The 26,675-nt window shown below is 45.0% G+C and overlaps 1 protein-coding gene across 1 annotated transcript in view; it reads left to right on the top strand.

Annotated features, from left to right (window-relative positions):
* Positions 1–18,211, top strand: part of NDUFA9 (NADH:ubiquinone oxidoreductase subunit A9) — a 31,333-nt gene extending 13,122 nt beyond the window's left edge. Inside the window, exons 6-11 of the mRNA XM_030834671.3 lie at positions 1,622–1,724; positions 4,981–5,048; positions 6,194–6,270; positions 11,395–11,490; positions 13,777–13,843; positions 16,319–18,211. Of these exons, the coding sequence (XP_030690531.1) occupies positions 1,622–1,724; positions 4,981–5,048; positions 6,194–6,270; positions 11,395–11,490; positions 13,777–13,843; positions 16,319–16,489 (582 nt within the window). The 3' untranslated portion in view covers positions 16,490–18,211. The remainder of the gene's footprint in view (positions 1–1,621; positions 1,725–4,980; positions 5,049–6,193; positions 6,271–11,394; positions 11,491–13,776; positions 13,844–16,318) is intronic.
* The last annotated feature ends 8,464 nt before the right edge of the window (positions 18,212–26,675 follow it).

Here is a 26,675-nt window from a genome sequence, read left to right as displayed (position 1 = left end):
ACAGGAGGTGAGTTCCTCCACTCTGGTCAGGAAGGAGGAGAGAATGTTGCTTCGTGCCCCTGGCTTTGTAGATTCAGCACTGGGAACACCAGGTGGTTTTTCTCTGCTGCTGTACTTTCTCCTTGAATTAGAAGATGAAGTCATTTACTGGAAGGAAGAGGGGAAAGTAAGGGAGAAATCTGAATAGAACAGAAAAGGTTTGAAATTTGTCAACTGGAAATGTAAACTAGTTAGAAGGAAACCCTATTTCTGGGAAATGTTACGAGCCCGGTTAAAACTGGGGACAGGAATTTATGTGTTACCAATTGATGATTTGTACTTGTTTATTTTCCTGTAGCTCTGAAGGCAGCAGGAGTGCATGGCTTAAAGAAGGAGGCTAGTGGGTTCTTCCAGGACTGGGATTTTGCCTGGTGGGTGGAGTAGAGGACAAGGGGACAGGTAGTCTACAGTATCGCTAAGAGAGTGATGGACAAGTTGGGCCATGGAATCTAATGTGGGGCAAGGGACGTTCGGAGGGATTGGTGTGGAGGAGGGCAGACCCAGTGGAATGGGGTCCCCGAGAAGCTGAAGGAACACATCTCAGGAGCAGAGGAGCAGAGAACAGGCTGGCGGTCCAGGAGCTGGTCCTCTGAAAGCGGCACGTCTTCATGTAGGGCTCAGAGGAGGGGCACTTGGGTTGTTCTGGTCTGAGGCCTCCAAGTGGAGAGTGGCTGAAGTGGGGTGAAGACGAGGTCCCTGGAGTTGAGAAGCTCAAGAAACGGAGGTCCAAGTCCACCGGGGCTCTGATGTCACCCCCAGCGGGTGCGGGTAGGCAGGATGGCTGAACCAGGTGCTGGTATCTGCACCTTGTCTAGGAAGTGAGTCTACTCTGATTTTTCTTCTTTCTTCTTCCACATAAACTTCCTTAGAATAAATATGGGAAGAAACCCAGCAAGAGCTATAAGAGGTGGAGCGTTTTTATGTGTTAGTATTTTTTAAAAAATTTCCGTGTAGACTTGTCTCCTCCTTACCATGAGGAATGTATTCCAAATCCCCCAGTGGATGCCTGACACCGAAGATGGTACCAAACCCCATATATACTTTGCTTTTTCCTATATGCACATACCTGTGATAAAGCTTCGTGTATGAATTAGGTACAGTAAGAGACTAACAACAATAACTACTAATAAAGTAAACAGCTATAACAATAGACTATAATAAAAATTTCATGAATGTTTATGAATGTTTCATGGATGGCCCCCCATTCTCTCACTCAGTATCTGCTGATTGTACTCCCCCTTCTTGTGACGATGTGAGATTCACGTGCCAGCAGGCCTGAGCAGGATGACATGAGATTTCATCACGCCGCTCAGAACAGCACACAATTTAAAACTTACGAATTATTTCTGGAATTTTCTGTTTAATATTTTTGGACCGCAGTTGACCGTGGGTAACTGAAATTGTGGAAAGCGAAACTGAATATAAGGGCGGGGGCGGGGGGTGACTGTACCTGAGTGTTATGAATAATATGATTCCCTTAACCTGGAGGAAGCACGACCTTGAAATATGCGTAGCGTCCCCGTAGTGGAAGGAGTGGGAGCTTCGTTAACTCACCGCAGAACTGTTGTGTTTGGTTGTTAAGGCTGCTGGAGAGAAAGAAGTGAGAGACGCATTTCCAGAAGCTACCATCATAAAGCCATCGGACATCTTTGGAAGAGAGGATAGATTCCTCAATTATTTTGCAAGTAGGTCTTTTTCCTTAACAGTAGGAGGGGGAATGCTGGTTAACCAGGTTGAAGTTAATCACAAGCAAACCATGTTCTCTGGCTGGAAGATGGAGGTTGAATTTTTTTCTCCTCGAGTTGCCCTTTTCTCCCCAAAGGTTCTCTTTTTCCAGTCAGCATGGTCCCTCTCTTGATCTTCGTCACTCTGTATCAAAAGAAGCAGCTTAGATGCCTGGAAGGAGCCTGGACTTGGGAGTTCGAGACCTGACTATGAATTGGGTCCTGGGACTGACCAGCTCTGGGACTCTGGCAGGTCTTTGAATACCGCAGCTTCTTCATCTGTTAAGATGAACATGATGATGTCCCCCTGAGGACCAGTGTGCTGGTTAATGGAGTAGCTAGCTTATGTTACAGCACCTGGCATGGGGTCAGTGCCTCATTTGTACTTGGCCTACGAAGCCCCGCTTTTCTTAGTGCTGCCTCACTTTCAGTCTGTTTTCCAAGTCACTTAGGTGTTGGTTTTGAAAGACAAAGAGGTAGCATCCTATTTTGTCAGACACATGTGATAGGTCATAAGAGTGGGGTCCTAACCCACAGGATTAGTGGCCTTAGGAAAAGAGGAAGAGAGAGATCATCCTCTCCCTCCCTGTGTGCGCTGAGGAAAAGCCATGGGAGAACGTAGCCGGCTGCCTGTAAGCCAGGAGGAGCGCTCTCACCAGAAACCAGATCAGCCGATACCTTGATCTTGGATTTTCCTGCGTCCAGAGCTATGAGAAAATAAATTTCTCTTGTTGAAATAAGCCACTCAGTCTGTGGTATTTTATTGTGGCAGCCCGAGCAGACCACACAGTCTTAACCATTTCTAAGTGTACAGTTCAGTACCGTTATGTGTATTCACGTTGTACTGCAAACAATCTCCAGAACTCTTCTCATCATGCAAAACTGAAGCTCTGTATCCATCAAAAAACTTCCCATTCCCCCCTCCCCCCAGCCCCTGGCAACACCATTCTACTTTCTGTCGATGAATTTGACTACTCTAGGTACTTCATATAAGTGGAATCAGACAGTTTGTCTTTTTTGTGACTAGCTTATTTCACTTAGTATAATGTCTTCAAGGTCCATCCATGTTGTAGCATGTGACAGGATTTCCTTCCTTTTAAGCTGAATAATAATCCATTGTATGTATAGACCACATTTTGTTTATCCATTCATCTGTCAGTGGACACTTGGGTTGCTTCCACCTTTGCATTATTTTATCTGATTAATGCTGATGGACACGGGTGTACAAATATCTCTTTGAGACTCTACTTTCAGTTCTTTGGGATGTATATCCAGAAGTGAAAATGCTGGAGCATATCGTTCTATTTTTAATTTTTGGAACTACCATGTGTTTTTCCTTAATGTCTGTACCATTTTACATTTCCACCAACAGTGCACAAGTTCCAATTTTTCCATATCCCCGTCAACGACTTGTTATTTTCTGGTTTTTGATAGTAGCCATCCTAATGGGTATGAGGTAATATCTGATGGTTTTGCCCTAATGATTAGCGATGTTGAGCATCTTTTCACGTGCTTGTTGTCCATTTGTATATCTTATTTGGAGAAATGTCTATTCATGTCCTTTGCTCATATTTTAATTGGGTGGTTCTTTGTTATTGTTGAATTATAGGAGTTCTTTATACATTTTGGATAGTAACCCCCTTCCTATCAGACATATGATTTGCAAACATTTTCTCTCATTCTATAGGTTGCATTTTTACACTGTTAATTGTGTCCTTTGTTTCACAGAAGTTTTTAATTCTGATGTAGTTCAGTTTATCTATTTTTACTTTTGTTGCCTATGCTTTTGGTGTCCTAGCCAAGAAGTCATTGCTAAATCCGTTGTCATGAAGCTTTTCCCCTGTGTTTTCTTCTAAGGGTTTTGTACTTTTAGCTCTTAGATCCATTTTGAGTTAATTTTTGTGTATGGTGTGAGGTAATGTTCACTTTCATTCTTTAGCCTGTGGATATTCAGTTTTCCCAACATCATTTGTTGAAAAGACTATCATTTCTCCTTTGAATGGTGCTGGCACCTTGTCAAAAATTTTTTGGCCAGATGTGCAATGATTATATCTCTCTATTCCATTCCATTGGTCTATGTCTGTCGTTATGCCACTGTTTTGATCACTACACACTGTTCTGATTACTGTAGCTTTGCAGTAAGTTTTGAAATCAGGAAGTGTGAAACCTCCAACTCTTTTTCTTTTCTTTTTCAAGATTGTTTTGGCCATTTGGGATGTCTTAATATTCCATATGAATTTTAGAATGGAATTTCCTGTCTTTCTGCCAAAAACGCCATTGGGATTTGGATAGGGATTGCATTAAAGCTGTAGGCTGCTTTGGGTAGTACTGACATCTTGACAATATTAAGTTTTCCAATCCACGAACGTGGGATGTCTTTCCATTTGTGTCTTTTTAAATTTCTTTCAGCAATGTTTTGTAGTTTTCAGTGTGCAAGTCTTTAACCAACTTGGTTTAGTCTCTCCCTAAGTATTTTGTTCTTTTGGATGCTCTTATAAATAATTTCTACTTTTAAAAGTTTTTTTTAAGGGACTTCCCTGGTGGTCCAGTGGTGGGGACTCCACGCTTCCACTGCAGGGGGCACAGGTTCAATCCCTTGTCTGGGAACTAAGATCCCAGAATCCACATGGCGTGGCCAAAAAAAAAAAAGAAAGTTTTTTTAAGAAAATCTTTTTTTACCTTTACATTTAAGCCACTTGGGATTTTGTTTTGGCTTATGGCAAGATGTGAGCCATTTCTTTTTTGTTTTTTTCCTTCAGAGAGTAGAATGATTATCTCAGCGTCATCTATTAAATACTTCCATTCTCTACGTATCTGTGGTACTGCGTTCATCATACACTAAATTCCTATTTTCACCTGCATCTTTCTCTGGGTTAGTTTTATTGTTGATCTGTTGATTAGAATAGGGTGCAGGTAGAGTGCAGTCTTGGGAGTGGCCATGCGCTTAGCACTGCAGAGTGGAAGACAGGTAGACAAGCCACCTGACTACTTTCCCTTGTTCTTTGTGTCCCTTAGTATTTGGCCCTTTTACTTTCTATGTTTGTTGTGTGAAAAACAAATGGCTGTCCCTTGTAGGACCATTAGCTGCCTCAGAGTCAGCTGCATTTATTTCCTTACTTTTACTACGCAAAATGGTTATTCCAGCTTGGGGCACCTGGAGATGTGTGGGTCTTCAGGCAGCCTAGGCCTTCGAAGAATGTTGTCTTTCTTCCGCCAGGTATTCGATGGTTTGGTGGTGTCCCTCTTATTTCCTTGGGCAAGAAGACAGTGAAACAACCAGTATATGTAAGTACCCTGGATAAAGGAGCTTTCTCTGACTTCAGGAGTCAGGTGATCAGTTTTCCAGTTTTATCCTAATCCTGTAATTCCATCATTTTCATCTTTGTCAGCTTGCTTTGACTGGTTGCCTCTCAGTTTACCTAAGAGGTACATGTATTCTCTGTCTTCACTTGTTCATTCATTTAAGAAAACTGTATTGAGCCCTTAATGTGCTAGGCACACTGCACGTCACTGGGAATATTGAGATGCTAATGACACAGACACACGTTGCTGTCCTCAAGATGGTCAGAGGCAGGTCAGCAAAACAATTGTCATGCAGCGTGATAAGTGCTGTGACAGGAGAGGGTTTTACGTAAATATGTCAGAGGACACCTACTCCAGACTTGAGGGTCAGGGAAGGCCTCCAAGGAAAGGACATCTTACATGAGACCCTAAAGATGATTCACATGCAGAGGGAGCGGTGTGTACAGGGGCCCAGAGGTGAGAGAGCATGTCGGAGTCCACGTTGTGTTGAACCAGGGTCTCTCAGCTGGGGCACTGTGGACTTCCTGGGCCGGTAACGCTTTGCCGTGGCGGCTGCTGTGGAATGTGTGGCCGCATTCCTGGCCTCCAGCCACCAGGTGGCAGTAGCACTCCCCAAGCTGTGACAACTGAAACTGCCTCCAGGCATTTGCCAATGTCCCTTGGGGGCCAAAATCACCCCTAGTGAAAACCACGGGGTCTGAAATCATGTAAGATTATTATTATTTTTAAAAGTCAAAATGGTAGAATATTGGCAGTTCCGTGTGGTTTGGACTAATGCTTTGTGATAGCACAGTGACAGGGAGAGGAGGAGGAGGAGGGGGTGAGGTTGGAGCCGGTGGGGGAGGCCTGGATGCCCGCCAAGCTAACGCGCTCCGACTGGAGAAGGTATTCAGATGACCCTCCCATGTGGACGTTATTTGAGCTCTTGAGATGTGGGTTCTTTTAGGAGAGTTCTGAAAACAGACAATGACGTCATCTTAATCTTATCATTCTGTTGTTGTGATCCATGTGGCCTGCTGTCCTTCCTTCCTCCCTCCCCTCCTCTCTTTCTTCCTTTCTCTCCCCCATCTCTCTCTGTTTCTCTCTCTTTCAACAGTTACTTAAACATGTGTTATAATTTCTTGTAGATTGTGGATGTCACCAAAGGAATTATTAATGCAATTAAGGATCCAGATGCCAGAGGGAAAACTTTTGCCTTTGTTGGGTAGGTGGCTGGAGTTTGACTTTAAAATAGCGCAGCCTGTTAAAATGAAAGAACCGTGATTTACAACAACAATGATTTCTAAACCTGTTGCTCACAGGTCTGTTGGTTACATGTTTCAGTGTCTTTCTTGGATGATATTTATTCCAGAAACCTTACTGTCTTGGCCCTGAGGCCAGTATATCTCAAAGAACCATCCAAAGGCCATCATTATCAGAAGCTCCTGAATGCTTATATTAAGTCCGAATTGAGGGAACCTAGGAGTCCGCTTGAGTAAATGATTCTTCTGTCACCAAAGTCTGAGAACCCCTGCCCTAGACTGTTATGTAGCCATAGTCCAGTGACTCCCAAGGATGGTTTTGTGCTACTCCAGTGATGTTTTTAATCTATCAAAGGATAATCAAACGAAACACTTTTAGGGAATAAGTACAGTTGCAAAATCAAATGAATTTTGCTAGATCATCACGATGCCCCAAAAGGTTGGAAATGGCTGGCTTAGGGCACAGTTTCTAGGGCTTTGCAAGACTGATCATTTGTTATATGCTCTCTTTGTTGAAGTTCGCTCTCAGGAAAAATGGGGCACAGTTAAGCTATGGGACTTACCTGAAATTATTCAATCATCTCACAGCTAGGTTTAGGACCTTTTTACTGAATTAATTAAAACTAAAACACTAAGACCCGGGCTTCCCTGGTGGCGCAGTGGTTAAGAATCCGCCTGCCAGTGCAGGGGACACAGGTTCGAGCCCTGGTCCAGGAAGATCCCACATGCCGTGGAGCAGTAAAGCCCGTGCGCCACAACTACTGAGCCTGCACTCTAGAGCCCCTGAGCCACAGCTACTGAAGCCCACGCGCCTAGAGCCCGTGCTCCGCCACAAGAGAAGCCACTGCAACGAGAAGCCCGCACACAGCAATGAAGAGTAGCCCCCACTCACCGCAACTAGAGAAAAGCCCACACACAGCAACGAAGTCCGAACGCAGCCAAAAATAAATAAATTAAAATAAAATAAATTAAAAAAACAAAACAAAACACTAGGACTCAATCTGCCCAGTGGAAAAGTACCAAATTCACCTAATAATTGGCCCAGAATCCTACTTGCTTCTTGAGAAAAGACATTCTTCTCTCCAAGCCAGGAGACATGGTATATTTTCCCAGCATTATGGATTCATATATTGTCACATTTCACTATCACTATAGATTTAGTTTAGTAAAGTTTTTTTTCAGTGCAAAAAACTCTGTATTGTGTTTCCATGTCAACCAGCTGCTGGAAGATGTATGTCTCCCTGAGTTCCCAATTTAGTACATTAGTGTGTAATCAGTTATATACTCTAGGAAAATTTACAAAAAAAGTGTTCAGCACGGTTTCCATAAAACACTAGGCTCAAAAGATACCAGGTTCTAGTCAAGAGATATTTAGACCAGGATTCCAAGGAATAGAGGAGCAGAAATGGTTTTATAGACTTTGCTTACTGCTCAGTGGAGATGCTCTGGGATGAGTTAGCCATTGTCCTCTTTACCTTTGCCCAGCCAGTCCAGCCTCTGTGCCAGGCGGCAGTAGGTCATACTTATCTGACACAGTGATGGGAAAAGTAAGATACACAGGGCAGTGTAGGCATTTTTCCTCGCAACATTGTAGATGTGTGTGCACACTTCTGTTCAGCCCCAGGGAAAACTTGGTTTATTTCCCTGAGGCTAAGGCAGAGGCATGGCTTTCATTTTGCCCGTAGTTTTCTTGTAGTTATTAGTTACATGATGTTGGTCCATTTTATCAAGCGTCCATTAAATATCTATTGATACACACTACATACACAAAACTGAGAACCAGTAAACAAGTTCAGCAAGGTTACAAGGCACAATGTCAATATATAAAGATCAATTTCCATATATTAGCAAATGAACAGTCTGAAAATAAAATAAAGAAAATAATTTTATTCACAGTAGCATCAAAAAATAAAATACTTAGGTATAAATTTAACAAAAGAAATACAAGACTTACATGCTGAAAATCACCTAACATTGAGGAGGAAAATGAAGGAAGACCTAAGTAAATGGAAAGACATTTCATGTTCATGGGTTGGAAGAGTCAATATTGTTAAAATGGCAATTTTCCCCCAATTGATCTGTATATTCAACTCGATCTTATCAAAATTTGACCATGCTTTTTTGCAGAAATTGACAAATTGATTCTAAATTTATACGGAAATGCAAAAGACCCACAATAGCCAAAACCATTTTGACAAAGAAAAATAAAGTTGGAGCACTTAAGCTTTCCAATTTCAAAACTTACTTGAAAGCTATAATTATAGAGACAATGTGGTACTGGCATAAGAATAGACAAAGAAGTCAATTAAACAGAATTGAGAGTCTAGAAATCAGCCTTTATGTTTATGGACGATAGATTTTTGTCAGAGGTGCCATGATATTGCAATGGGGAAATGATAATCTTTTCAACAATGGTACTATCCACACGCAAAAGGATGAACATAGATTCTGATTTCACAGCAGACATCAAAAAATTAACATAGATCCAAGACCTAACCGTAAGGGTTAAACTATAAAACTTTTGGAAGAAACGTTTAAAAATCTTCTAGACCTGGGGTTAGGCAAAGATTTTGTAGATACGACATCAAAAGCATACTCCATCAAAGAAAACAATGGATAAATTACACTTCGCTGAAATTAAAAACTTCTGTACTTCATGAGACATCATTAAGAAAAAGATGAAAAGACAAGATCATCAGCTAAAAGGCAGGATGGGGTGGGTGAGAGAGGTATATGGACAATTTGAGGATGGAGAAGAAGATAGGAAGCGCTCCCTGAGAGAAGGGGAAAAGAGCACTCCTGGGAGCGCACAGTAGGACTGCAAAGCAGAGCTGAGCCTTCCCCTTGAAATTCATGATCAGAAATGTAAGGGGAAGCCAGTTAGCCCAGGGCTGTTTTCTCTGCAACTGTGTCTTGCTGGGGGTTCAGGCACAAAGAAGGCAGATACTTGGATTAACCCGAGAAGGGGTTTTGCTGTGCTAGGATAGTGGAGAGGTGCTGGGGACAAGGTTTTGCTGAGGATATTTGCAGAGGAATGACTACAGTATGGAACCATGAAATCTAAGCTGGGAAGGACACGGCCTTCAGTGTACCTTTCTCTGAGCAGGGGCACATAGACCAGTCTTTGAGTCACAGTTAATGGAACACAAAGGGCTTTAGAAGAGCTGAAGAGCAAGTGTATGACATAGTCAGTTTGCCCAAGATACCAGTATTGCTTGTCATCATGAGGATTGCAGTTGTTCTTTGGCATAGCATGTATTATATGCGGTGATTTCTGGAACTTGAAGGAAGCTATCTGAGGGCTTTGTCTGGTAGTTCCTCTAGCTGACATTTTCTTCTTCTTTTTTGTTTTTTTTTTGTTTTGGGGTGGGTTTTTTTTGGTGAAAATGTCAGAATGATGAGGTTCTCACAGAATTGCCTTAATTCAGCTCTCAGCTGTCACAGGCTTTCTAAGGCAAAGAGATTAAGAAATGGGTGAAGAGATATCAAAGTGTATTATAAGCAATAATAGTTACTAAAGCTAGGTTATACTGGTACAGAACTATTCAGATCGGTGGAATAGAACAGGAAGTCCAGAAACAGTCTCAAATATATGTAAGAATAGAGTGTGATAAGGGTGATATTTCAAAATTTGGGGAAAGGGTAGATTTTTCAGTAAATGTTGATAACATCTTTATCCTATATCAGTACAAAAATACATGGCAGGATGACTTATTTTCTGGGTAAAAAAACAAAGCATTAGAATAAATATGTGGACATTTATTTATGTCACTAGTGACTATAGAGGGATTTTCTAAACATAAAAGCAAACAGTGAAGTAAAAGTAGTCAGTAGTTTTGATTAAATGAACTGTTTAAACTTCTGTATGCCACAAGACAATTAAACATTAAAAGGCAGTAATATAAACAATAAAAGACATTTCCAACTATATCATTAAAATATAAAAATTTTTACAAACCATTCTTATAGAAAGACTCCAGGAGAAAAGAGAGAAAAGCAATAAATGTAAATGGCCAAAAATATATGAAGAAAAAATTTAATCTCTAATATTAAAGTAATGCTAATTAAAATGTTGAGGTACCTTTTTCTACCTGGCAGATGGACAAAATTTTGTTTGCTCATTTTTTTATGACTAAGCTCATTTTTGGTGAGGGGACTACTAGCATTTTCTATTAAGTTGATATAACCTCTTTGGAAGGGGTTTGATAAAAGCCTTAAAATGTCAAAATATACTTTGAGCTAGTTCTATTTCTGGAATATATTACAGATACACAATTATGGATATATAGAAATATTTGCAACAAGAATGTTCATTAAAACATTATTTTAAAAAAGAAAAATATTTTTAGTAGCTTAAATATCCAAAACCTGAGAATTGGTGATAAAATAATTATGATTACCTGCAGTACAATACGGGCAACCATTAAGCATGCACTAGAATGTTTAGTGACACAGAAAGGTGATTGGGATTTAACGTTAAATGAAAAAGACTTTACAGAATATGATGACCTGTGTGATCTTATATTTATAAAAGCAAAAAATGTATAAGGAGATGAGGGACTTCCCTGGTGGCTCAGTGGTGAGGAATCCACCTGCCAATGCAGGGGACACGGGTTCGATCACTGGTCCAGGAAGATCCCACATGCCGCGGAGCAACTAAGCCCGTGTGCCACAGCTACTGAAGCCTACACCTAGAGCCTGTGCTCTGCAACAAGAGAAGCCACTGCAATGAGAAGCCCGCGCACTGCAATGAAGAGTGGCCCCCGCTCGCTGCAACTAGAGAAAGACCACACGCAGCAACGAAGACCTAATGCAGCCAAAAAATAAATAAAAATAAATAAATAAATGAAATTTTTAAATAAATTAAATTAAATTTAAATATAAGCGGATGAGAAGTTAAGTTTATTATTATTATATTAAGTTTATTAACTTCATCTTTGGTGGGTGGTTTTTCTTTGTGCTAATCTGTATTTCCTATAGTGCGTATGTGTTTCCTTTTTCATAAGAAAGATGTTATTTTGTAAAACTAAGAACGAAAGTTTGTGAGGAGCAAATAATCTGAAGAAGTGTGAATTTTCTGTTTGTAGGCCCAGTCGGTACGTCCTCTTTGACCTGGTGCAGTACATCTTTGCCGTGGCTCACAGACCCTTCCTGGCATACCCTTTGCCACATTTTGTCTATCGGTAAGTAAAGCGCTACTTTTTGTGCCTTCTAGAAAAGAGCTAACTAGAGACTTCGTTTGTAATGCTCCCACCCAGGGGTTAGAGGGAGTACGTCCATTGCGGTGAAATCTGGGAATCTCTAACCAGGAGGTGCTTCTGTTATCTTGACAGTCATCTAGGAAAGAGCCAGAGGAGTCTAAGAAAGGGAATGTTGATTTGTGGGTGAGAAAAACACTGTGTTGGAAGGTTGAATCTGCAGGTCTTCAGATTCTCCTGTTAGAAGCCACTGGGTTTAATTGGCAGCGTCTTGCTTGGCAGGTCATGTGAAGGAGCAATCAAGTTTCCCTCTGTTTCATCCACTCACCCAGGAGGGGAAAGGGCCCCTCCTTCATTAAGGCAGTCTGATCCCGGGGTTGGGGAAAGGAGACAGGTCAGTTCAGCCGCTTCCTGCAGTTGCCTTATTTGCTCTTCCTGCTTCTTGCTTCACTTCTCCCCTCTGTAGGTTTAGCATCTTGGAATGATCACACACTGAGGTCCTGGTCAGGGAGACTTTCACATCCAGTTTGCCAGAGACTGACTGATGAAGCAGCACGGCAGCTCACTTCTTCATTCGTTTGGTCATTCAGTGATTCAACAAACATTTCTTGTTGCCAGCTGTGTCTTAGGCAATGTACCAGGCACTCAGGATGTTACAGTAAACCCTCAAAAAAGCTTCTGGCCTAACAGAAGTATCAGAGAGATGACAGTTAGAAGGCAGTGTGATGGTAATGTTTATTGGGAGTGTTCCGTCTTTCAGGCTGCCTTCTTCATCTCATTTAACACTCGCGCGACTCCGAGGCGAGCGGGGCAGAGTGGGGACTGAGTGGAAGAGCAGGGCTGAGGAGTATCTCCGTTTAAAGGACCAGCGGAGCAAGAGCAGTTTGTCAGGGGGGCCGGAAGAGAGTAACCAGAGGCTCAAGCGGGGAAGGGAGAGACTTTGGCCTCCTGGGCACCAAAGGAAAGGGCACGCTTTAAGGAGGGAATGCCGTTTAAGGAGAGGAGCTTTGCTATTTTGTTCACATCTGTGTCTTCAGCACCTAGAACGGTGTTAGGCACACAGTAGGCCTTTTGTTAATGTTTATGGAATGAAATGCTGTAGAAAAGTCAGGTAAGATAAAGACAAAAGGGCATGCACTGGGGCTAGCGGTGAGGTCATTTGTGGTGGGGGCCTCGGGGCAGTGGAGGGGTATCAGCCAGTTTGCAGGGAGCTGCTTTCGTGGTTGTGCCTACGCCTGAGGCTTCTCCTGGAGCTGCGTATGCCCATGGCGTGGCCCCTGAGGACCCAAAAATACAGACTGGAGGTGATCTGTTAGCGTAGGACCGGAGCAGAGGATTGTAGGCGGTGTGTTTTGTTTCGTTTTTGTAAGCCAGCGAAGTGGCCTTTTTTTTGCCATTGGAACAGGTTCTGAGGCTTGCTATGTTCCTGGAGAATTTCTGACCTATCTTCAGCTTCCTTTTTCATTTTTTTATACCTCCCTTTGGGATGATGTTTTTCAGGTTTTTAAAAAGCTGCGGAACCCTGGGTTTGATGACTTTTGACCTAAAGGCCCATTAGGACAATCAGATAAGAGCAGAGCCGGCCTGGCCGTAGGGATGGTTGCTGCTCAAAGCACATGCTCCCAGCTCTGCCTCCAGTCCTCAGTGGGGGCCCCGAGGAATTCCTAGGGGCCTCCCTGTCCTGAAGACACGTGAGACGGAACTCAGGTGGCAGATAAGGAGACCCCGGGTTTCAGTAGGGTGAAGAGATGGTGCTGAGGAAGCAGGAGGCCCCTCTTGTCCGGGTTCTCTCTTGGCTTCCTCATTTGAACTGTAGATCTTAGGCATCTCCTTACTTTTGGATTTTTGGTTCTCTCGGGTCCCCTACTTTTAAGCTCACGCTTTGTATCTTGCATACCACCTGGCTCGCCCTGTGTCCTTGACGGAAGCCTGTTTGAACGTCTGGGGCTTAACTTTGATTGAATGTGACAGGTGTCACTGAACGTTGGATCTTTTGCGTTTGTCTTGTTGCTGAGGCAGCTGTACCGTAAGCTTTCCCGATTCACCGTCCCTCTGGTGGGTGCCTAGGAGAGCCACAGGGAGGTGATGCGGCTGTTGGCGTGGAAGGCGAGGCGACCTCCCAGGCACTGGGGCCAGGAGGTTCGGATGTTTGTTCGTTTCTTTAAAAACCTGCGGTGACTTCCTGGCTCCCCGGCAGCCTCCCGTGCTTGCTTGGCTTGAGCATCGAGCAGAGACGCTCACCACATGTGCCATGTTCATTCCTCTTTCCAGATGGCTAGGTCGACTCTTCGAAATTAGTCCGTTTGAGCCCTGGACCACGAGGGACAAAGTGGAGCGGGTGAGTATGAGGTGACGGACACTGGCCCGGGCGGATGCCGGGCAGAGAGCCGCGGAGATGGGGGAGTGAGTGTCGAGCTAGCTCCCGGGCTCGCCTGGCTCAGCGCCACGTGCTCGTCTGCCGTCCTCGTGCACAAAATGCACCCAGGCCCAGGCTCTCCGGGGTCCTATCTTTGACATTTTCAATTTTCCTTTCTCCGCTGGATCATCTCCATCCGCGTACAGACAGACAAGCCCTAACGCTAGCTCTGTGTGTTTTTAAAGGCCGAAGTCCCTCCCTGGGCCCATCGTGTCTGGCCGCTGCCCTGTTTGTCTGTGTCCGTGTGCATCAGACGCCTCAGAAGAGCTGTCTCTACCCGTGGTTGACAGCTTCTTACCTCCTTCTCGCTTTAACCCACTCCTGGCTTTTATTTCCTTGTCTCCCCGAACCTGGCTCTGTTCCCGGTCACCTGTGACCTCTGTGCCGCCAACTCCAGCGGTCAGCACTCTGACCTGCCCTCACCCAATCTGTGAGCCACGTTGGTCAGAGGCGCTGCTCCTGTCCTCTTGAAACCCCGGTTTCCACTTGCGCTCTCCACATTCTCTTGCTTCTCGTGCTCACTCGGTCTCCCTGGTTCACCCTCCGTCCCTGGTCTCTGACGGTGGGGACCAAGGGCTCTGTCCTCAGCCCTTTCCTGTCCTTGCTCTTTCTCTGAGTGACCCTCATCTCGCCCCGGGCTCCGGCTGCTGTCTGTGAGCTCCTGGCAGCGGCTTCAACTCCAGCCCTGGATGGCCTCCCCGCCCACCCAGTGGCAGGCCTCACATCTGTTTAGCTGTGTAATAGTTATCCAAAACACGGCTCGTCCGAGAGTACAATGGCAAACCCGCTTCTCTCCTAGCCCCTCTCAGCTCAGTTAATGATATCACTGTTCTCTGTGTTGCTCAAGCCAGAAATCTGGAAATCCTCCATGATTTCTTCCTTTCCTTACCCATCTAAACAGTACTGCCGCATCCTTCCTGCTGTGGTGGAAATGTTCTGTCATCTCTAGTGTTCAGAAGGTAGCCACTAGCAACAGTGACTGTGGGACGCCTGAAATATGGCTAGTGTGACTGCAGAAATAAGATGTGAGTTTTATTAAATTTGTGTTGGACGGCACAGGTCTGGCCCATCAGCGGGTATTGATGGGAAACCAACTGTATGCTCGGTCTCACCTCCCTCTTCCTACCTTTTTATTCAGCTTTTTATTATGAAAATGTTTATAATAGCATGGAAAATTCTCCACTTCCAGAAGGGTAGAGGAAATAGTCATCTCCACTCTACCCACTCTGATCCAGGAGGGTAGCTCATCCCTTCCGTAGCCTCTGGACCAGCTCCCGCTGCCTCTCGTCCCCTGCAATGCGCTGATCCCTTCCCATCTCGCTGTCTCCAAGCCGGTCTCCCTCACTGATCGTTTGCCCACTGTGTGTAGAAGTGTTTGTGTCGAAGTGTTTCTAGGGAGGTCACAAAATAAAATACACACGCTCTGCCGTCTCTCCCTTTGAAAATCTCTTGGCCTTTTACCGACAAGCAACAGCCAGGGTGTCCTCTGAATGTTAACTTAAAAGCTAGAATGTTAGCAAGATGGAAACACAGTCCTTGGGGAACAGATGTGAGCGGGCAGCTGTTATCCCAAGGTGTCCTTTCTGCGTTCAGGAAAGATCGGGCGGGAGAACTGTGGCCAGGACACTTCCGCGTGTCTGACGGATGCATGTCTTACGTGTGTCGCCGAGGAAGTGTCGGGGCAGCAGGCTGCTGGGTTTGGGATTTGATCCGGGGAGGCAGCTCGACGGCTCTTTGGTGGAAGGATGGCAGACGTGCTCGGGTGGGAGGAGGGGGGTGCACACGGCTCTGGGTGTGGAGCGAACCTCTTCGTGTGCTTGTGGATGAGCCGGGGTCTCTGGAATCTCAGGACTCACCCTCCTTCCCTCCAAACAAGGTGGGTTTGGATTTTTAGATCTATAGTCAGCATTAGTCAGCCAGGTTAGTCATTAGTCAGTAGTCATTAGTCAGCCAGAGCTGGAGACAAAGGTTCTTGGATTGTCACGGAATAATCTTGATTCAGCAAAACCGAGGCGGAAAGCTGTCCTCGGAGAACAGGCCCAGGGGATGCTCGGGATGGGCTGGTTTTGCCTCAGCCCCTGTTTCTTTACTGAGCCTCACAGATGTGACGACCTGTCTGCTCCAGCCCAGACTGACTGCTGTTTAACCCTCACCGGAGCCTGTGTTTTGTCCTCGCGGATAGACCTTGAGCTGACACTTGCCTTTCCCTCCACAAGCCCTTTTCTGTGGTCTGCTTTCAGTGGTTCTGGGCATCAACCCCTGCCCCGTATCCTTTGAACCCTGTGAAGTCTCAGCAGCGGGACTCAGGCCGGTTTGCGGGTTGGAGTGTTTGCGAGGCCAGCACTCCGTGTCCCTGGCCGCTTTTCAGTGCTCTCTGCGCGTCTTGTTTACTCACAGGTTCACATCACAGACATGACCCTGCCTCACCTGCCCGGCTTGGAAGACCTGGGTATTCAGGCCACGCCCCTGGAGCTCAAGGCCATCGAGGTGCTGCGACGTCACCGCACGTACCGCTGGCTGTCTTCTGAGATTGAAGATGTGAAGCCGGCCAAGACAGCCACTGTTTAGTGGCCCCTGAGCTGCCCTTGTTTTTTGGTGTCATTCGGGTCACTAGCGACCAGGCCACCTTTGGCAGAGAATCCTGTACATAGTGCCTAAGAGCCCCTATTAAAACATCTGAGATCAAATTCTTTGCCAACATTTTCTTTCTTGATTTACAAAGGGAGAGATTCAGCCATCTAGAATTTGAGCATTATTTTCTTTAAATTTATATATTTAATGCTGACACCTATATATCTTATTCTCTGAAATCCTGGAAGATTTGAATGTCCTTCTGTCAGGCCACTTGTTGTGAATGTTCCGGAAGATGAGAACCGCTTTTTAAGGTCGGAATATTGTGAAGCCCCCGTGTGATATATGATGCCTTTTAATAAACGCTAATTGAGAAAAGACACAACGTCCCATAACTAATCTGAACTTACCCATACTTTGGGTATTTTTAAACGTTTATCTTAATGATCTCTACACACATTTAAAATATAGGACATACATGGAAAACCGTTGTCTGTAGCCATGGACCCTCCGACTACCTGCAATAATTCCATAGTCTTCTGCCCAGCTCTGAACTTGCCGAGGCCTCTGCCCGCCTGCGGTTAGGACAGCCTCTAGACGGTTTCAGACACGTGGGTGCACAGGGATCCCCTGCCGCGTAAAGGAGCGCCAGCGCGTCGGAATTAGGACTGTTTGCATAAGTTGTCAGCCTCACAGCCGAGATCCAGGTGCACAGTTGGTTCAGTGGCGGCAAGTCCCTCAGGACAGTGTGATGACAGACTCCCAGGGTTTGTGGTGAAGCTAATGCACCACCTTCCTCGGCGGCCCAGGGTTGGTCATGCAGCCGACCGCGGTGCAGCGCCTCAGTCTGTGGGGTGGGAAGGTCAGTGAAAGCCCTGTTCATTTACAGTAATGTCCGCCTCAGCCTTGCGGAGGGAGGAACGTGAGTGCTTACGTGCGTTCTCTCCCTGACCCCTCTGCATGCTCCAGAATCTTTTGTCCCCGGATGGACAAAAGTGTGATTTCTGGACCAGAAGCGTCAGCACCCCCTGGGAGCTTGTCGGGAAGGCAGGCCCATCCTGATCTGTTGAATCAGGATCTGCATTTTTAAAACGTCCCCGGGAGATTTTTGTGCACAGTGGTGTGAAAAGCACTGATGTGCAGAAACGCTGCATCTCAGGAGTGTGACTCCCGTTACTAATTCAAGCGGTGGAGCCCCACCCCAGACCTGCTGAGTCAGGACCTCTAGAGACAGTGATGCACGTCAATTAAATCTCAGTGAAACTGGAGGAAAAAAATAAAACAATATTACATGATGAATCTGAAAAAAAAAAAAGAATCTGATGAAAGGGCCTGGGAGTTTTATTTTCCTTAAACATGCCGGTTTATCCTCATGCACACTAATACGTGAGAATCAGTCTTTTAGGGAAAGGAGTCCAACCCTGCTTCCCTTTTTTTCTTCAGTTAAGAGATATCTTGTTGGTTTGGAGGATACTTCTGCCAGCCACAAGCCAGCCAGCAGGCACACAGATGGGTGGATTTGATTTGAAAACATGATAATTGTGTGATGTACAGTATCTGTGTGTTCTAGCAACGCTATTTCTCATCGGTTTGTATCCTAACTCATGATGTTGCATACTTGCTTTCTCTAAAACCATAATTTACCCAAGATGGTTCTTTCCTGTCACACCTGATGCCCCCTTTTTATATTTTGTAATACATCCTTTATTAATTATTCTTTTATGAAAGTTGTATTATTATAACCTATCTAACATGTAATCAAAACATAATGCCTTATCTCATATAAACAAGGCATTAAAGGAGAATAATACACCCATAATAAAATAACATGTACTCCAGTGATGATGTGAGCACAGTTGCACTGAAGGGCATAGTGAAGTGGTCAACTGCTTGCCTTCATGTGGGCAGTCACCATAGGCACACAGGTACACTGGCCTGATGTGGCCAGAAGAGTAGGTCACCCATGCATGATACACTAGCAGCTAATATTTATTGGTCACTAAATGCCAGGACTGTGATGTGTGCTTTACCCGCACCATCTCACGAAATCCTTACCACAACCTGTGATGACCCAAAAGGGTTAAATCAAGGTCAAGTTCACACAGCCACGGAGTGTTGGGGTGAAGGCTGAATCCAGGCTCCCTGACGTCAGGGCTGCAGAGAGGGTCCGTCTATCTTGGCCACTTAACTGCCGAGAGCTTCGTTGCTCTTCCTGATGTCAGCTTCTGCATTAGTGAGCAGCTTCTTGTAAAGTTCAGAACAAAACAAAATCTAATTTGCCCTAGATTTATATAGTAAATCACATTCTTAGAAAACTCAACATGTATTAACCCCGTACCAGAAATCCCTTATATCTGTCAAACAGTTAAATTTGCAGTTCAGGTGAGTATAAATGGGTTTTTAAGTCACGTGAGATGTTTCAAGTCTTGATTTGTGTGTTCTGACTTACTGTGCTATGTCCACCCCCACTAAATGCCCACAGTCCCCTTCCATCATTGTGATAAAGGTTGCACCCACAGATTTCCAGGGTGCCCTCCAGGGGCTGTGTCACACCTGCTGAGAACGACCACTGTGACCCCTGCCGGGGACATCTTTGAAGGTGTGTTGCCATTGTGTCTTGGGAGCTGGGTTTAGGCAAGGTGACCATGGTTTGGTTTTGTTTAAAATTTTTAAAAATTATTTGTTTACTTTAAATTTTATTGGGCTATAGGTGACTTACAATGTTGTGTTAGTTTCAGGTGTGCAGCGAAGTGAATCAGTTATACATACACATAGATCCACTCTTTGTTTAGATTCTTTTCCCATATAGGCCATTACAGAGTATTGAGTAGAGTTCCCCGTGCTGTACGGTAGGAAGGTGACCATGTTTTAATGGTAAACCATGGTCAACGCCTGAAACACCATTTGAGCAGAGTGTGGTATTCCCCTGACTTGCTACCAGCTGTGCAACACACGCCTCTGTTGGCTTTTCCGTCGGGCCCAGGGCACCCCGTCGTCCAGCCAGCCTTCCCTCTTTACGTCTGATTCTCTCCCCAACGGCACACTCTTCAATAGAGGACACGCTTGAGGTTCAAAATGCAAAAGGCCACTGTTGTATCTGTCCATCTCTGAGTGCTAACTTAGCCGGTAAATTAAAGCGTGGACTTGCTGTTCGTCATTTGCCACAAATTAGCACAATAACCAAGCTTTCGGTGGGGGGCTGTTTGGGGTTTCACTTCACGTCAACCAGCCCTAAATGAGGTGGCTTTCTTCTCCATCCCTCCCCTTATCTCCTTCCTTCCAGAAGCTCCACGTTCTCTGTCTTTTCAAGAAAACTCAGCTTTTTCGGTTCCTCAGCTCGGTCCCAGGAAGCTCTTCCAAGATCCGCTGTCGCTGTCCTGGTCGCTTGTTCACACGGGACAATCACACCCATGTCTCCAGCACACGCATGTGATTTCCTCAGCTCAAACGATTGTCAGAAGTCCCACCGTTAAAGAATTTCATCCATTCAACTAGTAACAGAGAAGTTAAGGGAAGATGCAGCCCTGAAGTCAGGGAGCCCGGATTCAGCCCTGGCTCCAACACTCCCTGGCTTTGTGAATTGACCTTGATTTAACTTTTTCAGGTCGTCACAGGTTGCGGTGAGGATCCCGTGAAATCCTGTGAGTAAAGCACACATCACAGTCCTGGTGTTACTAAGTCTAAGCTCTCTCTGCTCGCCACACAACAGGCCTGTGAATTGGAGACAAGGTGTGGAGGCAAGGAATACGACTTTATTCGGAAAGCCAGCAGACCCAGAAGATGGCAGACTAGTGTCTCCCAAAAACCATCCTATGGGGGTTTGGATGCCAGTTTCTTTTATAGCACAGAGAGGGGGAGGAGATGAGGAAGTAAAGGAAAAAGGTCATAAGTTTTGCAAATATACCCTGGAATGGCCCCCCTCTTGGAGGGAATGTGTTAATTTCTTCTTTCTTGCAGCCATCCACAGGTAGACAGGTCCGGATGTTTCCCTAAAGAAAGGCACTTTGGTTTAACATTCAGGCAGAGGAGCAGGGTTCCCCGAGGCAGGCCGTTATGTAGAGACAGTATCCTTTTAGTGAACAGAAGCTGCGGAGAGCAAAGGTTCAAGTAAAAGAAACAGATCCAACGTGTAGCCTGATTTGACTTCACACTGGCATTTAGTGAGCAATAAACCTTCACTGCTGGTGTACTTACCATGGGTGGCCTACTCTTCTGGCCTTTCTTGTGCCAGCTGACGGGGATATAAGGAAGAAGTTGCTTTCTACTCAATGAATTCATTGTTTAGTGGCAGGAAACAGACATATAAACAGTAATCATTGTTAGATTTTTCAGTTTCCCAAAGGGCAGTTTATCAGTTGAGAAATTTTCAAATTATGTAATTTATTGAAGCAATAAATAAAACTAACCTTTAAACTTTTAAAATTTCAGCCCACAATTCTAATTGTTTATAAAGCTAGTGAATTTAGCAATTAGTTTTAAGGGTTTCTTATAATTTAGTTACTTGAATTTTCTTAGTTATTTTAAACTCATTTTTAAATTTAATACATTTTTGGCTACGTTTTGCAACTGACCAATATACAAAGCCTTCCCACATATTTAAAAAATTGTAGTGAAGCTAATAATTGTATAGATATTAACCTTCAAGTCTGGCAATCATGATACTATTTACAAACTTAGCAGAATTCTCATCCCTTTCAACTTAAAAATCTAAGTCTGAGTTAATAAAGTGCACATTTGAAATTGGAATCTTAAGATAAATTTGTCAGACTCCAAAATGCTCAATTCTTTAAAATTACAGATACTTTCAATAGCACATATGTGCAGTTATCCTCAAATTTAGCACAAACAGGAATGAGATTTGAATTCGTTCTGTGTATTTAATTTTAAGGCGTCTGGAGGTTGAAGACCTTTTCCGACTTAGGAAACAATTGTACCGTCCCAAGCTTTTAGGAGTTCCCTCCTTAGTGCACGGAGATCGCGTGGGACCAGGGATGTGTCCTGGGCGCAAGATCTGGGATACACATGTCCAGGGTGATTCTTTCCACGGCGAGGAGGGATGAGTTGAGTGTCCATCTATAGGGGCTCTTCCTACAGGGACTTCAATTCCTGCTCTCCTAGGGGTGCATTTGTGGCCCATGTTCTCTGGATTCAAGGTGCATATGACCTGATCATCAAAGCTGATTTCAACCGCCCCTCTTATCATGACATTGTCATTTATACTTTACTTACATGTATGTATCCTGTGATCCTACTCTAAGTTCCTAGTCCAGATTCTAAGTTCCTGTCTTCCTGGGCCCTCCTGTGTATCTCCCTTGGCTTTGCTTGACTCTGATCTCCGGTGGCCTTGGCCTGCAGCAGCTTGTAGCAGGATTTCGGTTCCCAGCCAGAGACTGAAGTCAGTCTGCGGCAGCGAGAACACTGAATCCTATTCATGAGACCAGGGGCCAGTGACAAGGCCCTGCCTGTACAGCTTTGCAGAAAACGAATTTCCACAAAGAAACAGAAAGTAGCGAAACAAGTAAAGTGTTTATTAGGAGGAAAAAAGAGTATGTGTGGATAGACACACGGGTGGGCTCAGAGAGAGAGTCGTGCCCTCGTGGTAGTTTGAATCGCTCATATGGGGCATTTCTTCCAGGTGTCCTTTGGCCAATCATCTTGCTTTGCCTGGTTCTGAGTCCGTATTTGGTTTATCTGAGGGTCTCCCGTGTATGCGAGCATATCTCTTAGCCAAGATGGATTCTAGCGAAGAGGCCTATGGGTCGGGTGACATCACTCCCTTTTCGACCTCCAGGAAGGCTTTCTGCGCATGTATAGTCGGGAAGGTCTCCTTGACCTCGAGAATGAGAACTATGTGGTCTCTATCTAGGCGGGGCTCAGCTTCTCCTCTTCATCTTGGAGTATCTGTCCACAGGGGACAAACTCCAGCTGTTCAGCCTGGGGCCTATCTATCTCCTGCCTCAGCTCTAAGGTCACATTGACCTTTATCCTAAGGACAAATAGAAGTTCTAGAGTGGGAGTGTGTATGGCATACCTGTGAAGGGCTCTGAGAGCTTGAAGAAGAAAACCACCAGAAATGGATTTCTAAAGCTGTCTTGAGCATAACCAGGGGACAGGTGTGAGCTGGTGTGTGAGTGTTTGGGTGAGGAGGGAGCTGTCACTGAGCGTGAAGAGAACAGCGTCAGCGATGCACTGGGGGCTTGAGAGATGCACTGGGGTGTGAGAGTCAGGTGGTTACAGTGTGTTGGGGGAGGGGAAGGAGAGAGGAGTTTAGCCCTTACCTTGGGGGTGATGCCCAGTGGTTTAGCAGGTAAGCTCTATGCAAAACTCCACCTCTTAGCTGGGAGACAAATCCCTAACCTCTCTTTCTCAGCCTCAATTTCCTTGTCTGTAAAATGGATGTGATGATAATAATACCTACAAACACCTACATCGGAGGACTGTGGTGAGGAATTAAATGAGATGATGCTGAGTGCTGAGCCTGGCACACAGTGAATACTAGGTAAATGTTAGCTGTTATCATTTAAGTAGCAATGCCATGACTGAGTCCATACATTCATTTCCTGACTTAATAAGTAGTAGCTGCCTTTCTTAAGGCAGGGAGGGATCCCTGTTTTCAAAGTGATGGCAACAGCAGCTTAATGAAGGTAACTTATCCCATTAGTAAGTAGCTGAGCTGGTTCTGACTTAAGGGCACTCAGGAGAAAGACATGCTCATGATCTCGGAGAGACAGCAGTGAGTGGTGGCTTGAAGCAAGATCTTAGCTCCCTGCTGAGGAATCGAACCTGGATAGGCTGGATGAAAACCAGGAATCCTAGCCACTAGACCAGCAAGGGCTAGAGGCTAGAAGCAAAGGTTCCCTGACTCTTACCCCTGCTTGAAAGCAAGCTTGTTTCAAGGAGGCAAAAACTGTAAAAACAAGTACAAAGTTTATTATTAGAGACACAGCACAACATGTGGGAGAGCTCACGGAGAAACAGTTTCTTTAGTTAAGACAGAGCAAAGCAGAGGTACACACCAGAGAGGAAGGCTGTGGGCATCCTCCCTAATGACGAGGAACGCAGTAAAGAGACGGTTACGTCCTTTATACAGGGCAGTTCTTCCGGGTCTTTGTTTACCTTTGGCCAATAATCTCATTTCTTTTCCACGCCTGCCCTGCCCTAGGGCACTCCTCAACATGCCTGCGCAACTTTTTTCGAGATGGATGCCAGCCCGGAGGCCTATGGGGAGGTGGGGGGAGGCTTGTCACCACCTATTCTGGGGTGGAGCCCCCGCCTTTTTGACCCCTAAGGAGCCTTTCTGCGCATGTGCAGTGTCTCCCTTGCCCCAAGGATGGGAAATACGAGACCTCTTGATCTTTTGCTCAAGCAAGGTTTTAGCCCCTCTCTGCCCCCGCCATGACTGCTACCTTAAAGTGTCCACAGGAGACAAAGTCCAGCTCTTTACCTCGTTCCTGTTGTTATTTCCACCTCGAAGTACACACAGGAGGCTGGTTGTAACTATCTAGCCTAGAGCCCGCCTGCCTCCTTCTTCAGGAAATGTAAACAGGAGGCCAGTTGTAAATGCCTAGGCTGGAGCCCATCTGTCTCATGCCTCAGACACAGTGATGTAATTCTGGAAGGCTGTGGGGAGCATGGGAGGTAGAAGGAATGGAAAGCAGAGTTGAAGACAGGCCTAGGCACCTACTCGGCGCTCTATAAATATTTGCTGAGTGAATGAATTGATGAATGAATGGGGTGGGGAGATTCTTTCCTTATTCTTAGGTGAAAACTCCATCTGACCCCAGATTGTTCTGGTCTTGTTCAGGCAATAATCACTTCAATTTTGTAATAAAAGCCCAAGATATAATAGGCTCTATTTGGTCATCAGGACGCCCAGTGTTGTGTAATCATTCAAATTCTAGCTTGGTACCCTAACTCTCTTCTCTGCCCCCCAGCTGGGGTCCAGGAAGATAGTGTGGTTGCTACTTTTTTCAGCCTTCACTTATTTTCATCCCCAGTTTGCCAACAGAGGCTGTCCTCTCTCTGGGACTGGGCCAAGGGGGGCCGGGGGCGGGGGTGGGGATTGGGGAAAAGGGTACAGTCTTATGGGGTGAAGATCTTTGCTGACTTCAGGTGTCTGAAGCAGCAGGTGTTTGGAGCTGAGTGTTGTGAGGTATTTTCACAAAAATGATGGTTTGGGTGGTAATTGAAGCTGTAGAAATACATGTTGCAGAGGATACAGCATCATATTAATAAAACATCACCCATTATCACCTTAGCACAAATGAGGGTAGCTACACCTCACTGATAAGCATGTGAATAAGGATGAATAATTTATGGAGATGATGTGTGTTGGGAGTGTTGGATGGAAGCTGCCCTAAGAAATTTGAATTACGGGACTTCCCTGGTGGTCCAGTGGTTAATACTCTGTGCTGCCAATGCAGGGGGCGCGGGTTCGATCCCTGGTTGGGGAGCTAAGATCCCGCATGCTGTGCGGCGTGGATGAAAAAAGAAGATATTTGAATTAAAGAGCTGTAAGGTAGTTTAGAGATTATCTATGCCAATCTGTACATTTTATAATTGAAGGAACTGAGTAAAAACGAGAGAAATGACAGCTCTGTAGGATCCGGGTGGACAAACGCTTCTGAGTCCAGGCAGTCCGTAAATAGGACAATGGGAAACAGAAGCATAGGGGAAAATTTGTGCTTCCGTGGAAAACTGCATTGCCTGGAGTCTAGACTGGATGAGGTCCAGGTTAGCTGATTTTGATTCTAGGGAGATGCTTTACAACTCTGTAAGCTGTAGATAACCAATAACAATGCTGTTGACTAAAAAAATATACTCAACAACCTAAAAGTTGGGAGTTACGTTTTATTTGGTGGGAATTTTTCGGGCTTCAAGCCCAGGAGGCAGCATCTCAAGTAACCCTGAGAAAACTGCTCCAAGAAGGCAGGGGAGAGCGAGGATATACGAGAGTTCTGCAACAAAGGGCAAGTCGTAGGAACAAAAGGTTACTGTTAATAAAAGAAAACTAGACATTTCAAGTTAAGGAATTTAGCGCTTTTCTATGTCTGGGAAGATGCAAGAGTCTGGGCTCACTGAGATCATTCCTTTGATATGCACCTCAGCTATCTGGGGCGAGTATCCTGCGTTTTCTCATCCTGAGTTTCCTCGGGGCTCACCGTGGGGAGTGGCTGCAGTCTGATGGCTGCTAGATGGCAGGCATGCTTTGTTTCCTTCCTGAGTTCCCTCAGGGCTCACCAGCTCACTGTTGGAGGGCTGCAATCACTGATGATTATGACGTCGTTGTTTACTGATAATGACAGGCAATATTCTGTTTATCAATGCAAAGTAATTCTTGTCTATATACATGTAAGTTCTGCCATGGAGTTTCAGCTGACCTGTCTCCCCCAGTTTTGCCTCCAATGGCATGTTTATTTCAAGATTCCTGAGTTTGTTTTTGTTTTTTTCTTTTCAAGATTCCTGAGCTTTGGATTCTCCTTTGTACTGGTTGTAACACCTCACCATTCTCCTCAGGAATGAATTAAACACAATCTTTAATGTGTTCATTTTTATATCTGCCGGAGAGTCATGACTGTTACCCTTGCTTCACAATTATCCTTTACTAAAAGGACAAAAGGACTGTGGGGAATATGGGCAGCTCCCAGCTCTTCGCCAGCTCCCTCCAGAAGAGTATTTCCGGATGGGGAAGTCGGTCAATGATACCAGATCTTCAGCTTTTCAAGGAAAGCTGAAAATTTTTCAGCCTTTTTTTGTAAATGTGTGAAAGCTCTTTATTTTTATTTTATTTTTTTTTTGTGGTACGCGGGCCTCTCACTGTGGTGGCCTCTCCCGCTGCGGAGCACAGGCTCCGGACGCGCAGGCTCAGCGGCCATGGCTCACGGGCCCAGCCGCTCCGCGGCATGTGGGATCTTCCCGGACCGGGGCACGAACCCGTGTCCCCTGCATTGGCAGGCGGACTCTCAACCACTGCGCCACCAGGGAAGCCCTGAGTTAACTTTTGGGTGTATCAACTGGAGGTGCCTGGGGAACGTCCAAGTGGAAATATCCAAAAAGCAGAAAGATATTTGACTAATAAGCCTATGAAAAAGGGCAGTAAAATTAGTAACCAAAGAAATACAAGTGTAAATGGCAATAAGCTATTTCCTGCCTATCATGTTAGTAAATAATAATAATTATTATT

This window comes from Globicephala melas, chromosome 10 (assembly GCF_963455315.2).
Source record: "Globicephala melas chromosome 10, mGloMel1.2, whole genome shotgun sequence".
Lineage (NCBI taxonomy): Eukaryota > Metazoa > Chordata > Mammalia > Artiodactyla > Delphinidae > Globicephala > Globicephala melas.
The sequence above is the reverse complement of the archived record's forward strand: the minus strand, read 5'-3'. Positions and strand labels throughout refer to the sequence as shown.